At 45.2% G+C, this 18756-nt stretch overlaps 1 protein-coding gene across 3 annotated transcripts in view; it reads right to left on the minus strand.

Moving 5' to 3' along the window:
- The window catches only part of MAP2K2 (mitogen-activated protein kinase kinase 2), an 84429-nt gene that overhangs the window by 38309 nt on the left and 27364 nt on the right, over nucleotides 1-18756 (minus strand). For all 3 annotated transcript variants that reach the window (XM_088446482.1, XM_088446481.1, XM_088446480.1), the window contains exons 2-4: nucleotides 14057-14156; nucleotides 1366-1576; nucleotides 139-285 (exon numbers count right to left, since the gene is read on the minus strand). In XM_088446482.1, coding sequence (XP_088302608.1) covers nucleotides 139-285; nucleotides 1366-1576; nucleotides 14057-14148 — 450 coding nt within the window. In that variant the 5' untranslated portion in view covers nucleotides 14149-14156. The remainder of the gene's footprint in view (nucleotides 1-138; nucleotides 286-1365; nucleotides 1577-14056; nucleotides 14157-18756) is intronic.

An 18756-nucleotide genomic window follows, 5' to 3' on the forward strand; every position in this document is an offset into this window, starting at 1 on the left:
TATTAGAACTAATCAAGCGCACATGGGACATTTTGTTGTAACAAGAGACCGTACTTTTTCAAGCTATACCCAAAATAAGTCTTTACAAGTTCATACAGTTTTATTGGCAAGCAATGGGGGAAACTTAATTTCTCTTACCATGTGCTCCATGCAGATACTAATCTCTCCGTCACTGTAAAAAGAACCATAAAAGCCAACAATATAAGGCGAATTACACTCATGTAGGACTTGTAGCTCTCTAATAATCTGATTCCGGATTGCAGGCTTGATCTCTAGGTGAATCAGCTGTAAAAAAACAACAAAATAAAAAAAAAGATACAAAAACTCGAAAATCCAGTATGCGCAAAATTTTAAGGAAACCACTACATACATACACTACATACAATACTATGGTGAAAATCACAAGATGAAAAAAAAGTGTAATTAGCATTATAAATGTAGAGGACATGAATGGATAAAATAACATGAACAGGGCAAAAAAAGATGAAGTCGATTAAAGACATGTTAGATTATAGATAACTAGCGTTAGCCTGCAGCTTCACTTGCCTGGATGTCAGTTATTGCTCAGCGGAACTAATTTTACAAAGACAGTAGTGGAATCTAATATTGTGACGTATATGTCGTAGACATTGATCACAAAATGTCTTTGTAAACAATATTTGCAGTTTTTCCATCAGGGATTAACACAAAAAGATGCTTGGGGTTACTAACTCGTGAGCAAGCCACTTAACCTACAGTAACACTGAAAGGTTGCAAGCAACATGAGCACCATCTACTGGATTGACATGTATACTGCAACCTCATGAGTCAAGATAAGCTGCCTGATTAGTGCTTAATATATAGTTGAATTTTCCGGCGAAATACATTGAGCTATATATATCTATGTATTTATATATTTATATATGCATACATATATAAAGCTTTGTGTTTGGGGTGTGCAATATATATCTCATTTTAGACTTGAGAAGCCTGGGCAAGTTCTACTAAAAATTGCTTTTGTCTCCATAGTTCATAAACAGTACCTAGAAGTATATCTGTCCCAAAAAAAAATGTTTGGGGCTTGAGGAGCCTGCACGCGACGAGTGTCAAGCGTCTGGTTTTTACTTTATTGCTCCTCTCCTTGATGTCACATTGAGATAATACATACCTCAGTTTCTTTTTAGGTGATTAAGCTATACAATATTGAAAACACCATCCTAATTCATTACGTTGTTTTTTCATGATGCCAGAACGAACAGACAATCAAAAATTCTGAAATTTTTTTTTTGTCTCCATAGTTCATACATAGTCCCAAGGAGTACATTTCTGCAAAAAAATTCTGTGTACAGACACAACCAATACAACTTTATTATAAATATAGATTACCTTGCGTGCCATGATGAGACCAGATGGCCGATGCCGAACTTTGGTCACCACACCCCCATTTCCTGCCCCAAGTTCACAGATTCGTTCAAAGTCGTCATCTTTCAGTTCTCCCACCTTTGCCTTTTGTGTGAGAAATGCTTCCAGACGCTTTTTCTGTTGATCATCCAGGTCCAGCTCCTCTAATTTCTTTTGGAGGTCTACAAGGTTTGCCCTGTACAGGCAGTAACAATAACTTCACAGTGCGGTGGTAATTTATTTCACACAAAGCACAAAAGAATGGTTATAAAAGGACTAGCAAAATATTGACACTGAACGGTTTGCTAAATTCTAAGCGGGAAAATAAATTTTTTCTCACACCCGTCGCTCCCATCTAAAGTGATCAGGAGTTATTCAATTAATTTGGACGTCCATCACTTTTCACGGATTTCTGCTCGCATCCTCCTAGGGTGTGAGATGAAAATCACCCATAGTCGAGCTTTAGGGTGCCTTAACTGCAGCGTGCCCGGCTCTTGTGCACCTTAACTGGAACTTTGCACAGGAGAAGCCTCTTTAGATGGCTAATTCGGTGACTTCGGTGTAAGAACGCAGCTGCTGCGAAAAGCCGCAATCAATTGAAAAGCTAACGTCACTTTAGTCGGGTGCTACAGGTGCACAGAAACAATTGAATCGCCCCCTAATAACAAGTACAGTGAGACACTCAAAATTGGTCTTAGACACAACATACAAATACATGAACATACATTTATTTTTTGGATGCTATAAAATCTTTGTTCTCTATCAAAATATTTCATTTTAGCCTTAACAACTCACTGTCTTGGAATAACTATTGCTCTTTTTAGCTGCAATAAGTGCTACCCTTTTTTTACCTACAAAAATAAAAAAAAATTTAACCTTCGCAATGCCAAGCATTGTCATGTGATTGTAGCATAATTATTGTAAGACATCACAATGCAACTCCCAAATAGCAAATGCAGAGACAAGTTTATTTCCTAAGCTTTTAATTTTATTTAAAATTTCTGAAAAAATAAATGGAGTGTAAACATTTAGTTAATTTTAAGTGGAACATAAAAGAAGTAAGTTTTGATCAAAATTGGAAAAATTGTATTTTTGGATTTACGGTTAATTCAGTTTCTGGTGGGCAGTACAATCAAGTGGCTGTGTTTTAAAGTAGCTCCTCGCTCTCCTCTGAGATAAGAGGCCCATCTTAATGGATCAAAGGATAGCAGCAGACAAAAGGGGCTTGTGGTCCTGGCTCACTATCCTCACTCTCCTGTAATAATCAAACAGCATAACTGTGCAGCGCTGGCTGCAGCTACCTTTTTGGCTTGCAGGCACTCCCTGTTCAGGATACTGTCCCCATACTCTCCTATCCTGCTTACCTGTTCCTATCCGATGGCTGGCCTGTAACGTCTCTACAGTCTCCTGTGCATCAAGGGCAGTGAAGAATTGTCTTTTCCATGGTGAGGTATGTTTATTCAGTGCTCCTCCCTCCCAGTTGTGGGCCAGATTGCTCCCTCATCGGTCTATGCCATTTTCCTACTGCTCTCCTGTTTGTCTAGTTACAGTGCATCCGGAAAGTATTCACAGCGCTTCACTTTTTCCACATTTTGTTATGTTACAGCCTTATTCCAAAATGGAATAAATAAATTTTTTCCTCAAAATTCTGCACACAATACCCCATAATGATAACGTGTAAAGTTTTTTTGCGATTTGCAAAACAAAAAAAACACTAAAGAAATCACATGAACATAAGTATTCAAAGCCTTTGCCATGAAGCTCAAAAGCATCCCGTTTCCACTGATCATCCTTGAAATGTTCCTACAGCTTAATTGGAGTCTACCTGTGGTAAATGCAGTTGTTTGGACATGATTTTGAAAGGCATACACCTGTCTATATAAGGTCCCGCACTTGACAGTGCATGTCAGAGCACAAACCAAGCATGAAGTCCAAGGAATTATCTGTAGACCTCCGAGACAGGATTGTCTCGAGGCACAAATCTCGGGATGGGTACAGAAAAATATCTGCTGCTTTGAAGGTCCCAATGAGCACAGTGGCTTCCATAATTTGTAAATGGAAGAAGTTTGGAACCACCAGGAGTCTTCCTAGAGTTGGCCAGCCGTCTAAACTGAGCAATTGTGGGAGAAGGGCCTTAGTTAGGGAGATGACCAAGAACCCGATGGTCACTCTGTCAGAGCTACAGTATTCCTTTGTGGAGAGAGGACAACCTTCCAGAAGGACTACCATCTCTGCAGCAATCCACCAATCAGGCCTGTATGGTAGAGTGGCCAGACGGAAGCCACTCCTTAGTAAAAAGCACATGGCAGCACGCCTGGAGTTTGCCAAAATGTACCTGAAGGACTCTCAGACAATGAGAAACAAAATCTCTGGTCTGATGAGACAAAGATTGAACTCTTTGGCATCAATACCAGGCGTTATGGTTGGAGGAACCAGGCACCGCTCATCACCAGGGTATGGGGTATTGTGTGTAGCATTTTGAGGACAAAAATGAATTTATTCCATTTTGGGATAAGACTGTAACATAACAAAATGTGGAAAAAGTGAAGCGCTGTGAATACTTTCCGGATGCACTGCATATTATGGAGAAATTTGTGGTGAAACAACATGGTGCCAGAGGTGGTCAGAGCACTAAATTTAAGAAGAAGCTATCTGCTCTCCCTCTTGCTACTAGCCCCCCACTCTCTCCCGCTGTAGATCGTGTCCGATACTAACCGATATAGTGCACAGTCTGTGGTGAATGTGCAAGAGATCACATAACTCCTGTCACCCATCTTGGCTAAAAAAAATTGTCTGGTCTTAAAGAATATATCAATTCAGCTTTGGCACGGGTTAAAGGGAAATTAAGGACCATGCTAATTGCTTTACTGAGACGATACTGTGCATATCCAGGGTGGAGGATGATCTTGTCAAATCTCAAGCTTTAAAACGTGCACATGAATCCACTATTACTGTCATGCAAGACAAAATGGAGGACTTGGAGAATAAGAAATGAAGAAACAATTTGCAATTGATTGGTCTCTTGGAATCAGCGAAGGATCTGAAAGACTGTTTCCCAATGGCTATCGACTGAGAATGGCTTACTCTCCTCGTTAAGCCCCATGCTGGTTGAAAGGGTCTACAGAACAGGCCCAGATCGACATCCAGACCAGACTACCTCGTCCGGTTATTATGAAAATTCTTAATTATGCAGATAAGGTCAAGCTCATGGAGGCTTATCATAAACACTCTGGACTTTTCTAAAATAGAGAAATGTGCTTTTTCAGCACTTGCTGCATTCCAGCACTTCGTATATAGATTCAGACTCCGTTGCACACAGATATACAAGTGACGCATATATTCAATTATGAAGTTCAGTCTTAGTCGAATCACATTGTGAATAAGATGTATTTTTGGGTAAATGAGGCACTCCGTGCAAGCAGAGTCCCACGGGATCTGGCATGCTGAGGGGTGCTTTTTGGCATGACTGCAGCAATAGTGTATGGTGGATATATCTGTACAACTTCAAGTCTGGGTGGAAGGCCACATTCTCCAGGGTGGCGATTTCAATGCCACGTGGTCTCCGATCCTGGACAGATTGGGACCTTCAGATGGGTGGTGAGACAATACACGGTCTGCACTTGCACTACTTATGAACTTACTCCATTTAATAGATCCCTGGAGATACTAACATCCCTTAGAGAGATGTAATACCTTCTACTCACACCCACATCACTCCTCTACCTGCATAGATCTCAAACAGGATTACTTCATAGGAGTTCTTGACAGAGGTGTTGGGAATATTGCTATAACTTTCCGCGCACCCACATCCCTCACTTTAGCTTTGTCCACCCCATAGCACGTTTCCCATAATTGGTGGTTCCCATATTACCTGGAAAACCGATTCAGACTTTAAAATGTTCTAAACTGCATACACATGGTACGATATGTACCACCACCAACTTGAAAGATAGCTTTCAGAGATCTCTTTGAAAGCTATCTTTTAAAGATATCTTTTAGTGAAGTCATCCAGCCACATCGCTCAACAGGCAAAGTTGACAATAGCGTGCAAGTTGGCCTACATGTATGGATGATAATTTATCACTCCTTATGCACCGAATGTGCCCAACTTTATATCGATCTCCAACGGAATAAATACTTCCGTTGGGGAAATAAATGCAAAAGGCTCTTGGCTAATGTGTTAGGAACCATTCCCCCCGCATACACGTATATTGTCTATTAAGGCCCCCCTTAAAGGAACAGTTGCTTCCTTTTTGGACAATTATAAAAGAGCTTTATATGGCACTGCACGATGACATGGCTTTGGACATGCGATTTCTGAAGGAGATGGGTATGCCCTCACTTACGGAGTCAGACCGCTCAACACTGACTGCACCAGTTAGTGAACGGGAATTACAGGCAGTTATTAAAACCTTGGCAAGTGATAAGACCCCAGGGGAGACAGTCTTGCTTTCTTAATAGACCGTGCTAACACGGTGCCTTGGCGTTTTACAGAGACATCAGGGAGGGTTGGGTTGGATTGGTGCCTTTCAAGTGGGTACACTTTACATTGCAATATTTACTTATTTATTTAATATTTATAATACTCATTCTTTCCTGCATCACTCCTCCCCATCCATTTTACCGACTTAGACATTCTTCTCCCCGTATCTGGAGAGGAAGTCATCGCTCTCATCCGGTCCTCCACCCCCTTCCACGTCCCACTTTGACCCTACACCCTCCCGCCTCCTCCGCTACCTCTCTCCTTCTGCCTGCTCCCATCTTGCCCACCTCCTCAATCTCTCCCTCTCATCTGGCACTGTCCCTTCTGCATTAAAACATGCCCTAGTCTCCCCCATTTTTAAAAACCTACCCTTGATCCTAACCCTCCCCAACTACCATCCCATCTCTCTCCTCTTTTGCACCAAGCTCCTTGTGTGTTGTTTACAACCGCCTTACCACCTCTCTTTCCTCCAACTCCCTCCTTGACCCTTTTCAGTCTGGCTTCCGTTCTCTCCACTACACTGAAACTGCCCTCACAAAAGTCAGCAATGACCTCCTTGCTGCTAAATCCAACGGCCACTACTCATTCTCCTTGACCTCTCTGCTGCTTTCGGCACTGTGGACCACCCTCTCCTGCTGCAAATCTACCTTTCCTCCCCTGACCTCTTCCTCTCTCTCCTCACTCGTATCTCCAACTGTCTCTCTGCTATCTCTTCCTGGATGTCCCAGCGATTTCTTAAACTTAATATGTCTAAGACTGAGCTGATCATTTTCCGACCCTCCAACATAACCGCACTTCCCACCATTTCTTTATCAATTGAAGGCACAACTATCTCCTCTAGTCCCAAAGTGCGCTGTCTTGGAGTTATCCTGGACTCCTCCCTCTCCTTCAAACCAAACAACAAGAATCTCTCGCAGTCCTGTCATTTCCATCTTAAAAATATTTCAAAAATTAGACCCTCTCTCACCAAGGATGCCATTAAAACAGTCATACACTCACTGGTCATCTCCAGATTGGACTACTGTAACCTCCTCCTATCTGGCCTCCCAAATTCCCATCTCTCTCCTCTCCAGTCTGTCCTCAATGCTGCTGCTTGGCTAATTTTCCTCTCCAAACGCTCTACATCTTCCTCCCCTCTCCTACAAGCCCTCCACTGGCTCCCCTTCCCTTTCAGAACCCAATTCAAGGTTCTCACACTCTCTTACAAAGCCCTCACCCATTCCTCTATAATTTACATCTCTGACCTCATCTCCCTTCACCCTTCTGTCCGCCCTCTTCGTTCAACAAATACACGCCACCTCATGCCAATTGTTTACTTCCTCCCACTCCCGCCTCCAAGATTTTGCCCGCGCTGCTCCCCACCTTTGGAACTCATTCCCTCTTCCCATCAGACTCTCTACAATTCTTTCAAACGGGCTCTCAAGACCCACTGCTTCATCAAAGCTCTCATCTTAACTTGCTGCTACATGCTCCTTCCTCCCCGTCTACCCAATCTGTGTCACACCTGTTTGTCTGCCCCTCCCTTTTAGTAAGCTCTTACGAGCAGGGTCCTCTACGCTCTTGTGCTTCTCCTTACATCTACTTCTTACTCCCCATTAGGGAACCTAACACTTGGTTGCTTTGCGGTTTCTTATCTGGGCGTTATGGTCGCTAATGTAGCAATGTATATACAGACAGGTGCATAAATATTGGGACATTGACAGAATTTTATATTTTGGCCTCTATTCTCCACCACAATGGCTTTGAAATTAAACAAACAAGATTTGCTTTAACTGCAGACTTTCAGATTTAATTTGAGGGTAATTACATACAAATCAGGTGAACGGTCTAGGAATTACAACTGTTTCTATATGTGCCTCCCACTTTTTAAGGGGCCAAAAGTAATGGGACTATCAACTCAAAAGCTATTTCAAGCCTTAGCAAAACAAGCCCAGGGCGGTTCCTGCACTAGCGCAGTGGCAGAAATCGGGTGCGATATTAAACAACACACCCTGCATAACCAGTCAGAGTTACCATCATCCTCCGCTATTGGTACATTACATGTGGTACACTTTAGCTGGAGAGAAAAGTCACGTTCACTCTCAGACATGATGAACGGAATGTATGTGACACACCTCAGAGGCAAATACTTGTATAGTGAGGCAATAAGCACCCTGTAACACTGCACCGCAAGGGCTTTAGCAGAGGAAGACAGGGATAGTAAAATTTCTGACAGTCAGAAAGTGAAAGTACAGGCAGCAGTGCTAGCAAGTAGTCACATACAATGCAGAAGAAATCCCTGCACTATCAGCGCTGAGCTCAACAACACAGACACAAAGTCTGGTAGGAAACAGCTCTGCATACACTGACCTTACAGCGGAGGAGAGGTATGCAGGGGCAACCGGACCGCGATGCCACCGGACTTCAGCTTCCAGCAGCGCTTGCCAAATCTTGAAGATGGCCGCCGAGGAGCAGAGAGGAGGCGGGCCCGGGGGAGGAGCGTTTACATAGACGGACCAGACCACTGTGGTGAGGCGGGGGAGGCGCCGGCTGTGAACTCCACCGGCTTGCATTTAGCCCCTGGGACGCCGGACGTTTGCCGCATAACCGCGGTCCGCTATCCCAGGGGCATAGTGGAAGCGCAGGTTTGTACCTGGCTCCACGCTGCAGCCAGTCCCCAGGGAGCTCCCTGCCTGGGGACTTGGGACTGTGTTGTCCGGCGGGGACCCCGCCACTTACCTGCCCCCCTTGGATCCGGCCACAGTCCAGGCATTCGAGGGTCACCGCTAGCTGTGACCCCAGATGCCTACCAGCATCCCAGGATCGGTACCGGCGGGGTGTTGGGAGTGACAGCATGGACGTCAGTACTGACTGTCCATGCTGTACCCTCAGATGTGCAGCCACAGTTGCATAAAGAAAAACTTCAGGGGCCATAACAGCCCCCCTCTGTAACATGTGCTCCGACTCAGAGCCGGGCACCAACGAAACTGGTGTGCCTTGGCTCGGGGTATAGGAGAGGGACCAGTGCAACCTGGAAGGCTTCAAAACTTAACTCTGTGGTGCCCGTGCCTGACGTCATCATCTATACCCCAAGGTATACTGTGGTTACCCTATGGGTCCTGATGTAGAAATAAATATAAATATATATATTTTTTTTTTTTTCACTCATTTTATTGACTGATATATGACAGTCTGTTTAATAAAATATAGTAAACTGGGAAAATGTAAGACCATTTCAATAAGGTGATTATGAAATCTCTCAATATTTTAAATGGTTGCTCTCGAGTCAAATTGTTTTAACTGAATAACAGCTGTATTGTATCAAGTTAATTAAGAATGCTACATAAGTATCTGGATATGACCACAATGTACCCACCTTGAAAAAGACGTCCATGTGACGCTTAAACACGTAGGTGTTTTCTTTATATCTCTACGATCCCGAGGACATGGCTCGCCTCGGCTCCTGCATGTTACTGGGGGATCCGGTGGCTGCCCGCTGACAGCGTTTGGCTCTACAAGCCTCCAAGTGCCATACCGCTACAGTCCCCACTCATGAAAAAGGAACCGGCTGCGAGTCAGTCGGGGGAACGGGCTTGCCCTTGCCGCTGCACAACACGGCGGCACACAGAGTGGGAGACGGAATGGCCAGACACGGCCCTGGGCCAACCTTAAGGAGCCTGCTTTCACAACATTAACAGTTGGAGCTGTAAACGGCACACGAAGTGGGGCATCCATCACCGCTGATCACGCGGCCCCAGGATTCCTAAAACGACACTCACCGGTATCAGTCGCTCCCCGCTGGTTGGGTTGAGAGCAGTACCATCCACTAAGGTATATCAGCCCCCGTTATATATCTTCGCTATACAGGATTGGAGCCAGCAGGTAAAAACATCTATTGAAAGGATACCTTCCAATAACTGCATAGACTACTTAGCCATACTAATATTCAGTGACTTTGATAAAAAGACTAATCTTTATCTCTCTAGAGAAAAGAGAATATTTATTTCTGGGCCATATCCAGGGATCAAGCATTGAATGACATATGTCAAATAATATATAAGGTAATTATTACTAGCTTACTAAAATATTTTTATTTGCTGTCAGTTGCTAAGACTGTGTGTGTGTGACTGTTTTATAAATAAATGCTATAATAGGTTGTGTACGGAGAACACCCTGGGAGGAAGGTGTGGACATTCTGTAGTGGAGCAAGTCTATGCTGGAACCAAATTGATAGAGCGGAGACATGCACTTTCAGTGAGGCCAGGTGGAGTCCAAGGTCTAATCCAGCTTGAAGGAAGGCCAGAACTCTGGAAATCCTAAATGCTTGGGGGTCGTAGCTTCTGGTACGACACCACTGGAAATATGTATGCCACACCATGTGGTAGATCCGAAAAGAGGCTGGCTTATGCGCTCTGAGCTTAGTTTTGACTACAGAGCTAGAGAATCCTTTGGACCTCAAGAGGGATGTCCCAAGAGTCACACCGTCAAAGACAGACCCTGAGATAACAGGTCTGGTTGTTGAGGAACGGAGTGTCAATGGAGAAACTCCGAAGAGCTGAGTACCAATGACATCTGGGCCAAGCTGGAGCCACCAGCAGGGCAGTGCCTCCGTCTTGTTTGAACTTCCGAAGAACTCGAAGAAGGGAGACTGGAGGGAATAGGTACGCAAAAATGTCCACTTCACTGATAATGCCTCTACAAAGGTTGCCTTGGCATCCTTTGTTCTGGGACTCGCACACCGGCAGTTTGTGATTGCGTCGGGAGGCCCCATCTGCTCACTAGGAGTCGAAAATCCTCTTGGTGAAGTCTGCTTCCCAATTGAGAACTCCTGGAATGAACACCGCAGAGATGGCTGGGAAGTGACCCTTGGCCCATGTCAGAATGCGTGACACTTCTGTCATTGCTGCCCAACTTCGAGTGCCTCCTTGATGGTTGATGTAAGCCACTGATGTGGCATTGTCGGACTGTACCTGTACAGGTTTCCCGTGAAGCACGACCTGAGCCAGTATGAGGGCCCTGTAGACAGCTCGAAGTTCCAATATATTGATTGGCAAGGTTGATTCGACCAATGTCCAACAGCTCTGAAAGGAGTGTGGATCGGTCACTGCACCCCAACCCCGGAGTACACAGTCCGGGATCCAAAAGGGGCGACCCTCCGGAGACAGTACCATCGTCTGAGCTTTGATCTGATGGGGTAACCCATTGAGCCTGGAGTGGAACCAAGCATACTCCACCATGTGGAAGGTGGACAACATGGATCCCAGAACCTGCATTGCTGAGTGGATCGACACCCGGCGACTGTGGAGACATCTGCACACTCGTAGTTGAAGTGTGGAGATCTTGTCTAATGTCAGAAAGATTCTCTGATCCTGAGAATCCAGCAAGGCTCCCAGATGAATCATTCTCTGTGAGGAATTCAAGGAGGACTTTTTCCATTTGATTAACCATCCGTGCTTGTGAAGGAAAGCAATGGTTAGCTACAGATGGCGGTGAAGCACTTCTGGGGATCCTGCTGGAGCAGGAGGTCGTCCAGATATGGGAGCAGTTGGACACACTGACCACGCAGGTGGCCGCCTTGATATCCTTAATTTTGGTAAACACCCGTGGAGCTGTGGATAGTCCAAAGGGCAGAGCCTGAAATTGGAAGTGTTGCTGTAGTATTGCAAACCAGAGATATCGCTGATTTGAGGGCGCTATAGGTACACATCCTGGATGTCCAGAGATACCATCAAGTCCCCAGGCTCCATAGCTAGGGTGATAGATCAAAGGGTTTCCATCCTGAACCTGGATAACCTGAGGAATTTGTTCAGGGATTTGAGGTTGAGGATAGGCCGATGAGACCCATTCAGCTTCTGAACCAGAAAGAGTAGAACAACAACTAGTCCCCCGCTAAGATAGCAGGACTGGCACAATTACCCCTGCCTGCAGCAAGGACTGTATGGCTTTCTGGCCTTGTTCGGGTCTGAAGAAGGGCCTGTGTAGAAAAACTAGTGGGGAGGCCGTCGAAGAAATGAGAGGGTGTACCCGTGAGAGACCACTTGTCAAACCACCTCGGATGCTTGGTTAAGAGACCAGCACTGGGCAAACTGAAGAAGTCGGCCTCCCACTCTGGGATCCCCCAGAGGGAGGCCTGTCCCATCAGGTTGAGGGCTTATCCTCTGGTTTTGAAGCGGGGCGTCTGGTGTTTAAGGTCTGCTTGGTCCTGGGCATGGCGGCACTAGTGGAAGCAGAATACCTAGGAAAGGACTGACCTTTAGGCTTTCAGTGAGGACGAAAAGACTTAAAAGATGTAGTCTGAGGCTTTGTAGGCAATTGTTGCTGAAGGCAGAAATGCAGCTTTTGATGCCGCCAACGTAGCTACAATCTTGTCAAGGTCTGGGCCAAACAAAATCTCCCCATTGTAGGGTAACACTTCTAGGCCATTCTTAGAATCCGCATCTTCCTTCCATGAGCGTAGCCACAGGATACAGCGGGCAGACACTGCGGACGAGACTGGTTAGGAGATTGGCATCCAACGTCGCTTCTCCAAAATAGGAAGCTGCATCTCGTATGTGAGCGACGAAAGACATCTGATCTCTAGAAGCATGTGAGGGAAAAAGAGTCCTCAAGTGCATCAGCCCAGCTCTCTATAGCTTTAGCCACCCATGCAATAGCCATGGTCGGACGGGCAACAGCTCCTGAAAGAGTATATCGATTTAAGGCAAGATGCCACCTTTCTATCTGTAGGATCCTTTAAAGAGGTTACTGTAGGCATAGGTAACATAGCACTTTTAATTAAACGTAACATGTGAATCTGCTGCAGGGGGGAGTCTCCCATTTTGAACAATGAGCTGCACGAAATGGATAACAGGTCGTCAGACGTTTTTTGGGGCTGAAACCTCTTACCAAGCATCTGCCAGGCTGCAGCCATGTGTTCAGCTAGTTGATCCAATAGAGGGAAATCTGTTGAAGCCACTTTCTGTCGTTTAAAAAGTGGGAGCTTAGATTTAGGGGCTGGCTCGTCATCTTCTATGAGTAAGATGGACCTAACAGGCTGCACCAAGGCAGGAATATTAATTTTAGACTGACTCTCATCCTCCCCCAGAGGGGAGTCAGTGTTAGAGAGATCAGCATCTTCTGCCTCCTCAGTGACACAACTGTTTGATAGAGGCTCTATGCCACATTGTCCTGGTTGCTCACCAACCTGGTATAGTGGGCCACAGCATTATCAAGAACCTAAACCTTCTCCAAGATATGCGCCCATCTAATGGTAGCTATAAGTCATCTAACCACTATAGGTTTCATTGCAGTTATGTGTTGTAAAGCACCAGGACATAATCCAACAGTCACAAGGAAGATTATCTATTTAGACCTGCAAAGTTCTAACATACTGTAGGTACAGAGAATCTCTACTGGCCGCGGCTAGGTCTGGACCCAGAGCAGGGATAGCAATATCCTGGTTCAGTTACAATAGCTATACTACCTTGCACTGAAATAAGGGGTTGTTGTGTAGGATAGCATGTCCTCAAGAAAGACCATATAAAGTGACTCAAGATATGGTAGCCAGTTCCCACTACATCTTGCAGAGGCAACAGCCCCCCAAAAAAACACCTCCCATGTAAGGAATGTAAAGAGGCCTTGAATGGCAGTTTCTGCAACACCAAAGCCCCATCCCAGCCACCATAGGAGACAATGTGGACTGCGACTCGAGAAGCATTGGGTGGGGTTGGGGAAGCAGTGGGGAAGTGCAGAAACCCTCTCCGGAGGAATTCTCACAGAGACCCCAGCTATTACAAATAAAGATAATACATTGAAGACAATTCATTAATTTGAATAGCTTTTGCAGCTACACAAAGAAACAATAACCACCCCATGGCCACTAAATTAAAACATGCTGGGGTGTGGAGGCCAAAAGACCATTTCATGTTTTATAATACAGGCAACTTAGGCACATCCTCTACACTCCTAAGGTAAAAAGGTCACCCAAATAGGATGAATGAGAAAGAAAATTAGGGTAGAACTTTTCTTCAGTTACAACAGGTGTAGACCACTCAATGTTTTTTTTTTCTCCTTTGCTTGCAACCAGTTATTGGTTGCAAGCAAAAACTTATCAGTATAATACATGATTTGCCAATATCATCCAATTAACAGTCAATAAGAATTATAAAGCTGCTTCATATGTTATGGCGTGCAGTCTATAGATGTTCATTACAAGTCTATTTTAAATAAACTTACTCAGACGACCCATCATTTATTGGTGAAGGACCTTCGGCAATCGTTGGTGCTAAATTCAGGGCAGGTAGTACTGGTTTCCTCTTTGCTGGCATCTTACCATCTGTCGGGAAAAAAAAAAAAAAAAAAAAGTCTCAAATTAGATCTGGAATGTAGCATTTGTAATTGGAATAATACAATATTACTACATCTATACATTATTTCCATGCTTCGCTATTTTGAAATTAAAGCTTCCATTCCTCTCTTTTCCACATCGGCTTACTACTGCGTAACAGTATCTTAGTCTGAACACCTCTAAAACACGTATTACCATTTCTTACCCTCTAATACCCCTTTCACATCGCAATTGGCGGGTCGCACACAGGATTTATCCTCGCTTTGATCCCGGGTGCGACCTGCCCGAGATTCTTTCAGACTGGCAATAATGCCGGGTCAATCACGTCACCGCCAACACTGAGCCGGCGCTTGGAGAGGACACCATCTCCAGGCACTTCCTATGCAGTAAACGGGACCCAAGTCGCCTCGACACGGGTTACCTGTTCACTCTAAACTGCAAGCCAGGTTGAACTCATGTTCAACCCTGCTCGTTACCAGAGTTGAAATGCCGGGTCCCTCGACCCAGGTAATTTCAACTGGGCCCTTTCACACTGCACAGCGCATTCATATGCAATAGCCTGGGTTATTTGATGGAAGTGTGAAAGGGGTATTACACACCGATTACCACTTCTTACAGCAAATCATAGATGTCATCAAATAAACACACAGTCATGTAAAATAATAAAAGTAACATTTTGCAAATCTGTGTTTTTACATACGTATGATACATATTAAATGGTTGATCTAGGCCTCCTAAAAGATAATCAATTTAATCTCATTTGACCAAGAAACAAACATGAAGCATGTGACAAACTGGACCATTGGTAGGTGTGTGAAGCATTGAGGTTGTGCTAACACCCATTCACAAAGAAGTATCATCTGTAACAGTAATATCACGGAAGCAATTGTTGAAAACGGTGGTGGCTGCAGGCTACAAGAGCATAATGGAGATGGGGACCAACCACCAAAGAATTTATAATAAAAAAAAACCCAATAAATTATATATTTATCCAAAACAAATCAAAGCGGCACTCAGCGACTTGGAAGAAAGGGCCTGATTCAGACCCGCTCGCAAGCGGGTCGATGGTGGCCCACTGCGCGCGCGCGAGCCCCGGAGCAAAGGCAAAGAGCACTCGCTCCATGGCTCACTACAAAAGGGGCGGTTGTCGATGTTGATCGACAGCTCGCCCCGTTTTGTAGGCGTGGCCGGGAGGTGGCTTCACAAACGGAGGCGTTCCCAAGTGAGAGAGCTTCCGGCTCTATTAGAGCCAGAAGCTCTCTGGGGCTTGCGGCCACGAGATCCTACCACAAGGGTCTCGTCACAAGCCCGATGGTCGCGATGGTCTTGACCATCGCGACCATCATCCTGGCCACTCGCAAAAGCTGTGGGTGGTCACCCACAGATATGCGAGCGGCCAGGAGGCCGCAACTAAAAAAACCAGTGCCCGCCCTGATTCAGAGCGAGCGCTCGCTTTTTGCGATCGCCTCTGAATCAGGCCCAAAGTATGCGATGTTTGCCTAAGTCGCTGAGTGCCGCTTTCATTTGTTCTGAATGCATACGGGTGATTGCCCCATGGAAGGCACCAGCGCCATTACATGCCTTTAAACAGCAAGGAGGAGTGCTGGAGACTTGCATACACATACATATAATTTGTATGTGTATTGCATACACATAACATTTATTATAAGGGCACAGTTGTGGCTTTAGATTAAGGCTGGATCCAAAAAAACGGAAATCTCCATAGAGAATTCCGGAGAGGGGGGTGCAGGGTGTTTAAGGGGCTACACCTCAAAAGCTATAGGAGGTACCAAGCTGAAATTTGAAATGGGCAGGTAGAACTGTCACTAGGTGCTGCAAATTTCAGACCAAAAACATAATAAATTAGGATTTGGAAGTAATCTAAAGTTCCAACTGACAGTTTTTTCTGACACACTCAGTTAGGACCACTTTTCTGTTGTTCTCTATGGGGGATTTTTGGGAAGGCATAACTCAGGGTAGGGGACGAATTTAGACTTGGGGTTTGTTTTATTAGGTAGCTATTGTTCCAGAATAAGGCCTTTTGGGGTTCAGGTAATTGAGAAAGTTACAGTTTTTAAACCATTACCTCACGAATCCACCATTATACAGATAGGAAGTTTCAATTTGTTTCGCAGCCTCAATAGAAGCCTCCAGCAGGTGTACTCACTGTGGCTTCACTCAGGTGCACCAAGTTGGCTGTCCTCTGCGGGCGGTAGAGGCGATGAGCTCAGGGGAATTAAGAGGGTGTTAGCTGCAGCCGGGACCCGGGGGAGGGGGTAGCGGGCAACGAGTGTCCCAGTTTAAAGTGATAATATGGTAAACCTGCTTATTCACTATGGGTTTTGTGAACAGTCATATTACCTGAAAGATCATGGAGGCATTAAAAAATGCATTTAAGGGGCTTGTGGGGATATCTGATGCTGTTGGGGGTATCATTTTAGGGGATGTGGGGAGGTCTGAGAGGCATATGGGGAGCTCTAAAGCATAAATTATGATGAGACCCAGAAATGGTCAGGCAGGACCCCATTTTGTTAAAGTGGTGGGTCCCTGGGACCCACAAATTTTGTCACTCACCGCCATCACTGTCCACAGCAAAAGCAATATTGAAAAACCACAGAACACACCGTAGAAAAATACAATTTTATTAAAACATACATGCACACACACTCTGACATACTCACCTATGTATCCCTGTAGCCATTCTGTCCTCTTCTCCAGTAGATTATCCAATGGAGTACCTGTATTAAAAAATCCATACTCACCTCCTCCTATGCGTGGATCTGTCCTCTTCGTTCCAAAGTAGGCAATCCAAAGACTTGGCAAAAGTAAGGAAAAAAAAAAAAACATGGACCCTCGTTAATTAGTAGTACTACCCGAATTACAGCTCCGCCGTAGGATTTCAGTACAGAAATCCCTGTGCGGAGCGCTCATTGGTTTAGAGAGGATAGCCTTCCGCGCCTCAGCCAATAAGCGGTTCTCATCACCATTGACTTCAATGGTGAGAACAGAGTTTGCCCATTTCAAAAACAGGATTTTGGTACTTACCGTTAAATCCCTTTCTCCGATTCCACGAGGGACACTGGAGTCTCAGTACAGTGGGTATAGATATGGGATAACCGGGAGCTGGCACTTTAATAAATTGAAATAGTAGCTAGCTCCTCCCCCTCTATACCCCCTACAGGTCAGTCTAAATAAACTGTGCCCGAGGAGAGCTGGAAATAGAATAACAGAGGAGAAGAGAACTAGAACATACCTACAGAACAAGCAAATATGCAAACAAATCAAGCAGACCTTGAAGAAAAAAACTGACTGTCCAAACCTGGCAGATGCAGGTGGAACAGCGCCGGGTGGGCGTTAAGTGTCCCTTGTGGAATCGGAGAAAAGGGATTTAACGGTAAGTACCAAAATCCTGTTTTTTCCTTCATCCACTAGGGGATACTGGAGTCTCAGTACAGTGGGGACTTCCCAGAGCTCACATCCCGGGCGGGAGAGTGCCGAGAGCCCTGCAAAACAGCACGGCCATACTGTGAATCAGAAACTGCAAACGTGTCAAAACTGTAAAAAAAAAAAAAAAAACTTTGTAAAAGTATGCCGGCCTGACCAAGGGGCCAATCGACAAAGCTGGATCAGGGAAACCCCGTGGGCAGCCGCTTTGATGCAGCCAGAAATTCTGACAATCAGACAAGCCTATCTTGAAATAGCAGCCTTAGAAGCCGGCCAGCCTGGCCGCACCATATCATATCAAACAAACAGCATATCCGACCTCCGGAGGGATGCTGTCCCATCAACATAAATTCGAAGAGCCCAGATCTGGAAGCCGAAGAATCCTCTTTAAACACCGGAACTACTATCGGTTCATGTGAAACGCCGACACTACCTTAGGCAAAAAGGGTAACTGCGTATGTAGCTCAGCCCTATCCTCGTGAAAAATGAGGTAAGGCGGACAAGAAAGCGCCCCTAGCTCAGACACACGCCTAGCAGAGGCGAGCGCCAACAGGAGAACCACTTTCCATGATAAAAATTTTAATTCAACTGTTTGTAAAGGTTCAAATAGGGAAGACTGGAGAAAAGAGAGGACCAAATCCAAATCCCATGGGGCCGTAGGAGGTACAAACGGAGGTTGTAATCTGACAACCCCTTGTAAAAAAGTCTGGAAATCCGGTAAAAAAGGTAGTCGCTTTTGAAAGAAAATCGACAAAGCCGATACTTGAACTTTTAAAGATCCCAGACCAGCCTGTAGAAAAAGATTGAATTCTGACAGTGACGCACCCTTGTGTTCACACCAAGTGACATATGCCTTCCATATGCGATGATGGTGCTTAGAGGTATCTTCCTTTCTAGCCCTTAACATTGTAGGAATCACCCTGGAAGGGATAACCTTTCAACAGCCACGCCGTCAAACGAAGCCGCTTTAAGTCCTGATAAATAAACAGACCCTGCTGCAGTAGATCTTCTTGCAGAGGAAGAGGCCACAGGTCGTCTATCAGTAGAAGACGTAGGTTGGAATAGCACGCCCGTCTGGGCCAGTCTGGAGGCACCAACAGAACCTTTACCCCCTCTCTCTTGATTCTTTGCAGCAGACGAGGAA

The sequence above is a fragment of the Taudactylus pleione genome, unplaced genomic scaffold (assembly GCF_031769625.1).
Source record: "Taudactylus pleione unplaced genomic scaffold, aTauple2 ptg000399l, whole genome shotgun sequence".
In the NCBI taxonomy this organism is placed as follows: domain Eukaryota; kingdom Metazoa; phylum Chordata; class Amphibia; order Anura; family Myobatrachidae; genus Taudactylus; species Taudactylus pleione.